Raw genomic sequence first — 12484 nt, forward strand, 5'->3', positions numbered from 1 at the left:
CAGACTATCGACGCCGGAACTCAAACCTCCACCCGAGACCAATGAAGTAGTCCAAACATTGGTTCGTCGCATCATCCAACACCCCAGACTCACCTGTCGGGGCGCAACTTGCACACTGAATGGATATCGGTAACAACCTCACAAGCAACGGAGGAAGGGATCGAAGCCATCCCACCGATCTCAACACACGAACATAACCATACCTCATCGAGAGCTCGCCGGAGGTCACGCCGAAGAGGACGCCAGCTCTAGGAACACCCGAGAGGATCAAAAGTCAGTTGGACGTCATCATTCACGACTCCACGAAAACACAACTAAACTACCAGATCTACAAACCTAACAACTACTTCCTATACTACATGCATCATTGGGCGTCAATTCACTAGTTCTCCACCAACTCCGACGGCAGAGAAGCCGCTAGAGGAGAAGAGAGCCAACGATCTCTGGGGTCATCTTCTCTCTAAGGGGGAAAGAACGGGAGTGTGGCGACACTATGAGAGTTCTGTCAACTACTTATAGTTGCGCATTAGCAAATCTGACATTTTATGTAGTGGATCTAACATTGGTCTCCGGCAGTTCTAACTTATGTAGCATTCGATATATATATATGTATAGTTGTCTGTTACCTGATGCCTAGTGTAGTTCATCGTACAACCACATCTTGCAGGGACGGCCCATGACTCCGTAATGAGATTGTCATGACTTTCAACACCAAAAGGTCACATTTCGATCTCAAATTTTGAAATCCACTATTTTTTTTTTCAAATTTCAATCAAGAAATAAATTTCCAAACTTTCAGTTGAAGGAATCTACTGCCATCCCATTAAGAAAAGTACCACTATGCTATTGCAGTTAAAAGCAACTAGTAAAATAAAAAATCAAAAAATATCTAAGAAAACTACAAGAATATAAAAAATCAAAGCAACTAGTGCCAATTGCCAAGTGACATGAGTTCAAAGCCTGAACAAAAAATATCTCAACTCACAATCCTCGTAAAATATTTTATCTAGCACCTCATAGGAAAAAAATAGCTTACGTTCTCTTAAAAGCTTTAAGAAAAGCTGTGTATGTATTGTTTTCTTAACACTTAATATAGTCCCCAGACTAATCCGTAGCCTTTAACAAAGTTGGCATGTAGAAATATCACAGAAGAGCATAATATAACTGGGTAAAGGTAAAGGGAGGAAGATGCCTTCATGTAACTAAGTAAAATTTCGTTCTCAAAACAAAAATAAATGAAAAGGAACAACGCTAACTGCTGTTATCAATCTGGACTGCCGTATCGTCCTGGGCTCCTGGCAATTGGCTTTGTTACTTTGATATTATAGAGCTAAACGTACACCAAACGCCCACAAAGTTGAATTAAAGAAGCGACTGTCTCCAGCAGTAATATATAAAACCAAGTCATTGTATATACAGAAGCTCAGTGCTTTTATTACCAGATGTTTCCTTTCATACAAAGTACATAGATTTCCCTGTAAACTTGTATGCCCCCTCATCTTTTCATTTCCGCAGCAAATAACTGATGCCATTCCTTTCTTGACAAGCTGGATCAAATGGACAGGAGGATGACTGTTGTTTTCCCAAAATCTATTTTCAATCAGACATCACACCACACGCCCTCCTTGATCAGAGATCCTCGATTCATTGTCTGAATCTTTGGCTCAGAGAGCCATTAAGGAAGTTCTTTGATCCTGACATCTTATCGATCTTCCATGTGTTATTACTTAAACTCAGCTGAGGATTTGGGAGATGGCCAATGCAACTAATACATCCTAGAAGCTCCATATTGAACAGCATTGACCTTGTTGTAGCCACCTCCACCTCCAACGGCAGCAATGCCATTAAAAGGGGCGATTCCCTGAATCATGCTAGACTGCAACGCAGCTCTTTCTGCGACATCAGCTTTCGGGACACCTTTCGGTATGTAGTAGGAAGACCTCAAGTCTGGAGACATCTGTGGCACAACCTTGGCATCCATGAAACGCTGTGTTGGCTGGTACTGCATACGATCTTTTTCAAGCTCCTGTTGGAGCTCTCTGTCTGAGTTGTCCGACTTTTGGTGGTAGGTGTATGCCGACAGGTTGGCTGGAGGAAGTACTGGATTCCTCGCCACCCTTCTTTGATTGTATGGATCAACAGCAGCCGAGTTCTCAAATGGTATTACTGGGCCAACCACTCTTCCGGGTCTAGCTGGAAATTTTTCAGAAAATAAAGTTATATTAGAATGTGCCGTTTGAAGAATGAATAATGGATACTTTATTTAGGAGAAATTACCACCTGTTGGAATCCTTTGGGGAACTTGGGAAGTTACGTTTGGAGGAATCGGATTAGAATGAACTGTAGTAGTCCTGCAAATAGCAGATTAAAGGTCAGCAGCCAATATCGAAGGCAATCCCTAACTAATATATCCACAAATGATCAAATTTGTAGAGAAATTCCTGCCCTTTGATTTCACAGTATGACAAGGTCATCAAATATCAGTCCTTTAAACATCCAAATATGAGCAATTTAGTTTACTCCCAAGAAACTAAAAATTATTGTACCCATTTTTTATTCATGCATTAAGTTTTAGCAAAAAGCAGATATAGCAGCATAAATCATGGAAGAACTGTGAAAATGTTCACCTTGGGAGTGAAATGTGCTTCCTGTCTGATGATGGGATGAGTGCCCCACTCTTTCCTCCATTTTCCTCCAACATAGCAAATTGCCTCCGGAAATTGTCAACAGCACTGCATAATGAAAATTAGGCACAATTAAGGGAGCCTCAGACATAAGCATTAACAGTTGGCAGCTGGGAATAAACAGAAAGGAAAATGGGAAGAAAGATTGAATACCTAGGATACAGAAAGTTTGTTTTTTCAGTTCCGTTCATGTAATCCTCGAGAAGTTGAGGATGATACTCCAATATCTCATGGAATATAAGTTCCTTGACGTCCTCTTTGGTCACCTTTCTTCGTTCAAACTCGAACTCCATTTTCGTTATTGGCTGGCATGATGGTTCTCTCTCTACTTTCGCGAGTCCTTTAAAATATGGATCAGCCAACGCCTGATTATGAACATCAATGGACAAAATAACATTATTGGAGTGACTTTTAAGTCATGATGACTGGGTGCATTAATCAAGTAGAAGTAGAAAATATGATTTTCAAGTCAACAGTTCAAACATTTACCTCTTCAGCAGTTGGCCTATCCTTGGGGTCAAATGCTAAAAGCTTCTGCAGAAGTTTAAGTGCAGCAGGATCTGCTTTAGGGAACCTCTCAGAAAATGGTACTGGTTGTTTTTTCCTCATGCTACTCAAGTACCTCCTTGCCTTCTCATTCCGAATCTACAGTAGCCAAAGGAATGAGGATCAATGCTTGACATAATGACATCTGCGGACAGTTTACTTTGGAACAGTAGGCATGAATGAAAAGGCATACCCTGGAAACTGTATCAAGCGATGGAGTACCCAAGAGATCAGTCATCAAATCTAACTGGTGGACCACATTTTTTCCAGGAAACAAAGGCTTCCCTGTTAAGATCTCCGCAAAAATGCAACCAATACTCCATATGTCAATAGCTGGTGAATACTGCATAGAACAACGAAATGAACATCCTGAATTCAACAGAGAATAAATTTAAAGAACAAACAAAGCAGAAAATAATTGATAGCCAACATGTTACATAAATACAATTAACGTTAGCCACTTGTAGACAACATTAGCCCCTAAATAAGAACTGCACGTTACTGCAAATGCTACTTCCCGCACCTAACCAAATATTGCTACAGCTTATCTGTGATTTTTCAATGAAAGCAATACCTACTAAAAGGTGCCAATGCCATCTAGAATGTTATTGTTCTGTAGAAGAATGCAGCTCATGAACAAACAATTTGGAAGGAATGGTCATTGGTATGCCGGCTGGTAAATAGCGAAATGAGAATCAGATGAGATGAATTGTCAATGTAAAATCACATTCAGCTATTGAACACTGGGCGTAAAAGGGATGTGATAACTTCAGCACAGCAGGAGAAATTAACATATAGGTCATATAATCAAGATATTTAATTTAAGTACACCAATTGGCGGATAGAAAAGAGCGGAAGAGAAGGATAAATGTATGATCAGAACAGATTCAGAGATATATCAAGTTTCAAAGGAGTGGCAAACTGGCAATCAAATTAAATACATTTTGTAGAGAGCTTGGATGACGCAAAGGTACAAGTAAAATTGGCCAAATATGGCAACATGTATTCCCGTTCATAATTAAAATAGGCCCACAGTCAGGCCACTCAGTTAGAACTAGGGCCAATGGAGGAAGATCTCTGATACTGCTTACTATGATCATTGTATATCTGGCAAAAGCACATTATGCATAACCATGAATAGTTGGTTCCAGATGAGTTGTCATGGCCATTTTATGATTTTATCAGCATAGGCAAGTTCAATAGGCTCCAGTTGTAGTATGAAGATACAAGAGTTCAGTTGTGCGATATTATACATAGAAAAGGAAGTCCACAATGGTTTGGAAACAAAAAAAAAAAGGATCTTCGTAGTGCATCACAGATGAAGAGCACATCTGCACATGGGCACATTGTATAGGGAGACAACAGAGTTTTTTTTGCTTCTATCGAAAGGTGCGTAACAGTATAACGTGGTAGCACAGCTTGTTCGGTGTTGGCATAAGGAATGTTCTGAAAGAAAGTAGCACTGCTCAGGAGCCCTATACGGGAATGTGCAGATAGATTACCTTAGAAAAGAAAGATCCGCACAGCTCAGGAGCCCTATACCATCTTGTAGCAACATAATCCTGAAAAATTTGCGAACAGAGTATGAGAATGGAGCAGGGAAAAGTATACTTAAATATGAATCTAATCTGTCAAACAAAGTGCTATATGAATCTAGTCTAGCAAAATCTACATACCGTCCAGAATACTGTTGTAGGAGTGTCACTGAATGCCACTCTTGCCAATCCAAAATCACATATTTTAAGTTTACAGTTAGCATTGGCCAATATATTCTTTGGCTTCAAATCACGATGATAAACATTTGCTGCAATCACATAAACTTATAGTTAGACCATATCCAATAGAGATAAAACACGCATGTATCAGTTCCGGTCCTTCTGGAAGATCTAGCAAATAAGCATGCAGATCGAAACCGGTACTGTTGATGGCTCAACAATGAACAGCAGGAGGTAATTACGATAACTTCGAAGGTGTAGTTGGTGTATACAGAGAGTTAATACGAGCTGAGTGTTCATATATTCAACAAAAAGTGCAAATTAGAGTGGATGAACAGAACAATCAACAACAAGAGCCTTAGTTAATGGATTAGCGGTAAAGTGATATTTAAGTCCTATCAGAGCATAATGAAGGACCAACACTAAAATCCTGAATGGAACTTGTCCAAATATTTAGAAAAAATAAATGGTCCCTAGACACTTAAAGAAGATTATGATAATCATAAAGATGAAAACTGTACTCTAACTAAAACGTCATTTTCTAAAGAGAACATACCAGTATGAATATATTTCAGTGCACGAAGCATCTGATAGAGAAAGAACTGATGATGCTCTTTGGTTAAATCATCATTAGCCTTGATGACCTGGTGGAGGTCTGTATCCATTAGCTCAAACACAACATAGATATCTTTGAAGTCCCTCCTTGATGGAGGTAACATTATATGCTTGATCTCAACTATATCAGGATGCCGTAATAACCGAAGTAATTTGATCTCACGGAGGATCCGGGCAGCATCAGATAAGTGTTCAAAGATATTGTGTATTTTCTTGATTGCCACCTTGTCACCGGTATGTTGGTCAATAGCTGAGCAAACAACACCATAACTTCCTTTGCCAATGACTTCTTGGATTTTGTATCTATTAGCATCACCATATTCACTGAAGAATTCCATCTCTGATGAACCCTGAGCAAAGTTTAATATACTGAGTTAACGCTATTCAGCAAAAAAAAAACTAATAATACGAAAAGAAAGAACATGCGATGAATAAAACACAAGGCCCACTTCAACTGAGTAGAAATGTAGAATCTGCTTCAAGAACTAAACTCAATGTCAGGTATCCCAGCCTTCGCCCCTTGGCCAGAAAGAATAGCATTAGAAAAAGTTTGGATTGTTCTTTGGATGATCCTAGAGTGATCATACATGCTACCTTCAGTATTTGCACGAAACAACTTTGAAGAGAATAGTGTGACACTAATCCCAAGATTTTCAAATATATCACTAGAATGTTCTCTCCTTTTTTTGCAAAGAATAGAATACTGAATATAACAATCAACAAGAAAACAGCTTCAGATTGTGTGAAGCTTGGCAATTAAGCTTGCTTCTTAGTTCCTACTGAAACGACAACTGAAACAGCAGACTCGTATCTACTTTCAACTAACTCACAGAGATTATGGCACAAACAGCAACTGGACACTGATAGTTTATGGATCAGAAGCATAAAAAAGGTAGCTACACCTTCCCTCCGACGCAACCCTCCTTTGTCTCCAGCAATGAGCAGAGCATGGGCTGATCAAGCGTAAAGACAAAATATTACTCGCAGAAGTCCAACAATGACTCTTTAAGGAAGTGTTCTTGGGCATAAAACCATCTCAATCAACATGCCTCCTGAGTGGGCACAGAATATATTGCTAAGCTAATCCACTGGAACAAATTAACATGATTGGCCATCCTTTTCTTCCAAAGAAAAGAAGTTAAGAGAGACCACATAATGGATTATGATAAACACGTCTACGCAGCGAATCTAATTCCGCATTTGCGATACCTCTAAGTCGCAACTGAACCAGCTTTTTTCTGGCCTGTTATGTCGGATTAGCAGGGGTTGGAAAAGGCCTGACCAACCCTTTGAGGAGCAATTTGTATTAGGCAGAGTTGGAAAAGTTGCAAATGATACCATTTGCCTTTGGAGGCACAAAAAGAAGAGTGCCCAACACCAGAAGAGTGGAGATATTATCAAGAAGGAAAAGCACCCACTTGCAAATCCAACAGAGAACCTTCTGGTAATTCAGAAAACTTCCGATCCAGAAGAAAGGAGGAAAAAAATCTCTTCTGCAAACGCACGAACCTGGACTGTGGCGACTCCACAGCTCAAATCCACTTACAACTCTATGTGATGATCCACAAGGAAGACGAGGAAAAGTTGAAGAAAACAATGGCGAGAGTAAATCCTTACGGCCATGCGCATCCGGGGACACAAATTTTCAGGAAAAAGCACTCTTTTTCACATCAACCACGATTTCATAGCTGATAACCTTCCCAAGGCCAACCCGGCAGGCCAACCGATCTCCAAACGCCAACAACCCACAAGACCGCGCGTCCACCCGGACCCCAACCACCCCGCAAGAAACAACAAAACTCCCACCGACAGGCCCTGCTCCTCACCTTCCTCCGCTGCTGCTGCTGCTCCGCCTGCATCGCTCACCGCTCCTCCGCCAGCGAGTGTACCCGCATTTGCCCCTCCGCGGCGCCGCATACAACGCCCGCCTCCCCGCGCGGCCGCACAGGGGGACAGATCCGTCTCCCTGGATCGGACCAGGGCAAGGCAGCCGGAACCAACGCTCGCCCGCTCCGTGGCCCCCTGCTGCAACTGAGCGACTCGCGGCGAGGTGGTGTGGTGTGGCGCTCGGTTCGGTGTTTGTGTTGTTGGGTCGCGGGGCGGTCTTGAAACAGACGTGCTATTTCTTTCGCACGCCGGTGCGAGGAAACGCAACTCCGTATCTGTGCAACTACTAGGCTACTAATATCTCATCTATCACTTTTATTTAGTACTCATTTATTTATTTATTTATTTATATATTATATATATATTTTTAATATTAATCTCAATATAAATAAATAATCCTGATAAATTATACATTCACAGAATTTTCGTGTTCGCCTGTGCCGTATGAGCTACATATGGGCAAGTTCGAAAATGCTACGGTAACCACTCGGTTAGCGGTCAATTTGATCGGCACAGCATTTAAAAATCGAATGAATACCGATCAAACTTAAATTCAAAATAAAGAAATCACAATTTTAACAAAATTTAACTAAATTCTATCGAATTTTACTAGATTATTATTATACGGTTACCGATCCCAGACGTTTCTTGACTAAAGCTGGTTCCGCCCCTGCTGTGAACCCTGCCTGTGGGTCAATTTCGTGATCAGCAGCGGGCTTCTCTTTTCTTTTTCTTTTTTGACAGCGGCGCGGTGGGGTTACGTTCCGTGGCCCGCCATGTGGGGACGGGACGCCGCGCGGACGACGGCTCCTGCCCCTCGCCAGTCGCCCGACGTGATTTCGCGGAGCCGGGACGTGCAGACTGGGCAGCTCGCACGCACAGTCGTTTTTGGATGCGGGTTGGGTTTCGGTGGGCGGCGCGCTGCTGCGTCAGGCGGGTGGAGTCTGGCGTGGTGGGCACCGGGTGCGGGCGGTGTTTCCTTGGGTTTCCGGGCGACTTTCTGGTTGGCGTTTGACCTTTGTGGAAAGTGTTCGGTTTGGTCGGTCCGGCGGCGGCCCGGTAGCCCGGCAGGCAGCGCAGGCGCCGCCTTTTTTTCCCCCTTGGTGTGCGGGTCACATGGGGATCGTTTCCTATGATCATCAGCTGGGTGAAGATGCAAAGTATTGTGCAGGACGAAGCTTCCCCTGCTTTGGGGGTCCTGCCATGATAAGATAACACGATTATCGGTTGGTAGATCTGGATTGCCGCTAACTTCTCCAAAATAATACTCCTACTACGATTGTAATAACATCAAAAGAAAAGAAATAAAAAATATTTCCTCGGTTTACAAATAATTGACAACTTTGACTTTACTATTTAAAGTTTGATCACCGATTTTTTCACAAATACATTAGCGAACATTTATAAGGATATAATGTTATAAAGTATTTTTATAACATATCAAGTGATACTTATATTATATTAATTAAATAAATATTTAAAAATTAAAGTTAGTCAAAAGTATGAATAGTAAAAGTTAAAACTGTCTAGTATTTGTAAACACAGGAAGTAAATAAAACGAAGGACAAAGAGCAATACCTCACCTGCTCCCGATCAAACGTGTCACCGCCGCAAATCCTGTCGTCGCCAATGTGCCGCGAATCTCCAGAATAGTACTACTGCTGCTACTACGATGACAGATCGGTACGGTTGGGTTGGGTGAGAACGAGCCCGAACCTCCCTTGCGTGCATGGCATGTGCGGCTAATCATGCACGTAGGTGCTTTTCTTTTCCCCTCTCTCACTTCTTTTCCGTGCAATTCATACGGGCCCCTTTCTCGCCGAATGCGCACAGATTCCATTTCGTCGCGAATTATATTTATCTCATGCCCCAACTCGGTAAAAGGAGCCACCATCCAAGTTGACTCAAATAATGTTTGCGGAAACGTTCGGTTCTCGGGCTTGGTTTGAACGTGGAGATAAATATTAGTATATAGGTCATATTTGGTACAACTTATGTTTTTGTATAATTTACTTTCTGAAGAATTCTATAAAAAATAGATTATGTTTCTTCGGATTATACAGTTTATTCTTGAAATCTGCTACAGATTCTTATTGTTTGATATAGTTTTTGTGAAATCTTTAAAATCCGCAAGTAGAAGCTGTACCAAATAGAATCATTGTTTGCTGTCTGGAAGTGTGATAAAAAATTACCGTCTTACGAGGTAGCAAATAGTATGAGGGATGGGGGCATGTCGCTCGGTGCGTTAAATCCACGCCCAGATTGAATGAGCCATGCATCACATCTTTCAGAAACATTTTACTCATACAACTTCACCCTAAATCTCTCTTGCGCATAAACACACGCCCATTCTTTCTATCGAACATGCATGCCGATAGATGTATCACCAGTTATTAGGCTACAATTTTGTTAACAAAGGATGGTACTTTTTCATAGGTTCAATTAATATAGATTGACAATGGTGGCTTAGAAGGGGGGGGGGGGGAAACAAGCGATCCAATCCTTTTTTCTTTAGACGATCGACTGTGTATTATTGAGAACTCAATAATGTTACCCGGTCTTTTTCCTCTAGAAGACTAGGTGTAAATGAGAACTCAATAATAATGTTAAATTATGAAGAGACAATGATTTAGACAATAATTGTACTTGTTTGATTGCTAAATTCTTCCAGCGATTGTTTTCATGGAAGATTGGAAGGGAAAAGGATGACGCGTTCTTATGGTTCATATATCTTCAAAATGTTTACAATATAGTTCATTAGTTCTAGAGATAATGAATATCATAAAATAAATACTGCCCTTCTGCTATCAGCAAAACTATTCCATGTTCTGTTGAATTTCCTGGTGAAGTGTAACAAAAAGAGTTTAATTAGTTAACCTATTTACCCAGAAATATAGAAATAATTCTTCGTACTAGCTGGTGTACCAGCCACATCTGTACTTGAGCTGATCAATTTTGTTTCGGAGATATTATTCATACCTCAGCTCCAGGAAAAGTGTCTATAAAGTTGCACCTGTAGTCCTCTGGCGTGCAGTACCATGCAGTACACATTTGACACGATTGTTCCATGTGCAATCTTTGTTTTTAGGGAAAACTGCAAAAACCCCCCCAAAAGTCACTTGGATTTTGACTTTCCCCCCCAAAAGTTGTTTTGTTGCAAAAAGCCCCCCAAAAGTTTGACTTTGTTGCAAAAAACCCCCTAAAAATTCAAAAAAATAAAAAAATCATTAAAAAATTCTAAAAAAAACTAGAGACAATTCTAAGACCTTCTGTGAAATTTGTTTTCAAAAATAATATCCTTTGCATCATATTTCATGGAGAGGAAGTTTGGAAAAAAAGAAAAATGTGCAGCTCATTTATTAACTCATGTTATTTTAACTTTGTCATGTCTACCATTATTTTTCCTACACAAATAATTGTTTAAGTAAACTAATAAAAGTGGTTTCACTAATTTTGGGGGTGTTATGGATTAGTTATGAATTAATCTATCTGCAACTCATTTACTGAATCCTGCACGTTACAATAACTATTTCAAGATTTCATGTATTTTTACAAGATAGAGGATCATGTAAGAAGACTAAAAAATTTTGTTTCATGATTTTTGGATTAGTAAATAATTAACTATGCATTTAACTCGAATTAATAAATGAGTTGCACGTTTTTCTTTTTTTTCAAACTTACTCTCTATGAAATATGATGCAAAGGATATTATTTTTGAAAACAAATTTCACAAAAGGTCTTATAATTGTCTCTAGTTTTTTTTAGAATTTTTTGTGATTTGTTTTAAATTTTTTTGAATTTTTAGGGGTGTTTTTGCAACAAAATCAAACCTTTGGGGGGTTTTTTGCAACAAAACAACTTTTGGGGGGGAAAGTCAAAATCCAAGTGACTTTTGGGGGGTTTTTTGCATTTATCCCTTGTTTTTATGTAAAGTTGGTGGGGGGTTCCATTGGTCAAAAACTAACAAATTTTTTTCATCAAGTCTATCGTTTGAATTGCAGAATTTGTTGGAACGTCAGATTAATTGATTTAACAAAAAGGAGTCCAGTCAAATTAAGCTGACTGTGTGGCTGCGTCACGTCTCTTGCTGTTCAACAAGTTTTTATTCGGAACCGATGACAAATTAAATTATCCACTGTCACGTACCGTACACACAGGAATTTATGTGTAGGTAACAAACTGCAGCTAGCTAAATACAAGTACGTTAGTGTATCAAGTGTTTTAATTGTTAAAATTACTAAACGTGGGTTTTGTGTTGCGAAGAGAGTAATATTTACTGGACATCTTATCAATCTCTCCAGATAAAATTGATCAACACCAGTGACATTTTCGCCACATTAAAAAAATAGAATGGGTGTATATATATGATTAGCATCTGAAAGCTCCATTTTTCATCCTCCTGCCTTTGTCATTTGCGTCATTCTCCTATGTTTAAGCAAACAACATTATTTAGCGGGGTGATATATGTTGTTGAGGTATAAGTCCACGCACGGCTCCGTCCCTCGACATTGCACGGTTGCACGCGGTCGATCGAGTCAATCTACTAATAATTAGGCGCATATGCGTCACAGGAAAACGTCGTAGTCTCAAATATAGCATCTTGCATTGGCTTCTATGGCACCAGTGAAGCACTCCAAGGGGTAAACAAACGGTAGAATCAAGGCAACTTGCGCTCTGGATTAGCAGCGGATCCATACCTTAATTTTTAGGTACGGAAGAGAAAGAATAAGAGAAGAAGAGAAGATGAAGGGGATTGAAGGGAAAAAAAGAAGAAAAATATGGAGGAGGAGAAAGAAGATAGCCTTTTAATTTTTGTCATTGGATCTACTTGGTTCTTAATCAACATTTCATGAGTGTGAGTGGATCACCGTATGTTATGGCACCTATTACAATATAGATCAAAATTCTCTTATTTCAGCACGATGAAGTCACGAATAAACAGTGAAATATGAGATAATAAATAATACTATGACTTCAAACAGTGTAGCAAAATATGCTGTAGCACAAGTACTGTAGCAATACTGTAACATCGAATAG

The 12484-nt window shown here is 40.0% G+C and overlaps 1 protein-coding gene across 5 annotated transcripts; it reads right to left on the minus strand.

Annotated features, from left to right (window-relative positions):
- Positions 1–1357: 1357 nt before the first annotated feature.
- On the minus strand, positions 1358–7712 carry LOC133917570 (mitogen-activated protein kinase 8). 5 transcript variants are annotated; one of them, XM_062361454.1, is made up of 11 exons: positions 7178–7297; positions 6463–6513; positions 5502–5910; positions 4907–5034; positions 4733–4792; positions 3424–3573; positions 3174–3329; positions 2838–3049; positions 2628–2732; positions 2281–2351; positions 1358–2193 (listed from the first exon to the last, which is right to left on the minus strand). In XM_062361454.1, exons 1-11 carry the CDS (start codon positions 7187–7189, stop codon positions 1766–1768), a joined length of 1782 nt encoding a protein of 593 aa, XP_062217438.1. In that variant the 5' UTR covers positions 7190–7297; the 3' UTR covers positions 1358–1765. The 5 variants fall into 5 exon arrangements, with proteins under 5 accessions (XP_062217438.1, XP_062217446.1, XP_062217453.1 ...); XM_062361462.1 differs by lacking the exons at positions 6463–6513; positions 7178–7297 and adding an exon at positions 7387–7712; XM_062361469.1 differs by lacking the exon at positions 6463–6513 and having other exon boundaries at positions 7178–7312.
- Between the last annotated feature and the right edge of the window lie 4772 nt (positions 7713–12484).

Source organism: Phragmites australis, chromosome 1, assembly GCF_958298935.1.
Source record: "Phragmites australis chromosome 1, lpPhrAust1.1, whole genome shotgun sequence".
Classification (NCBI taxonomy): Eukaryota; Viridiplantae; Streptophyta; class Magnoliopsida; order Poales; family Poaceae; genus Phragmites; species Phragmites australis.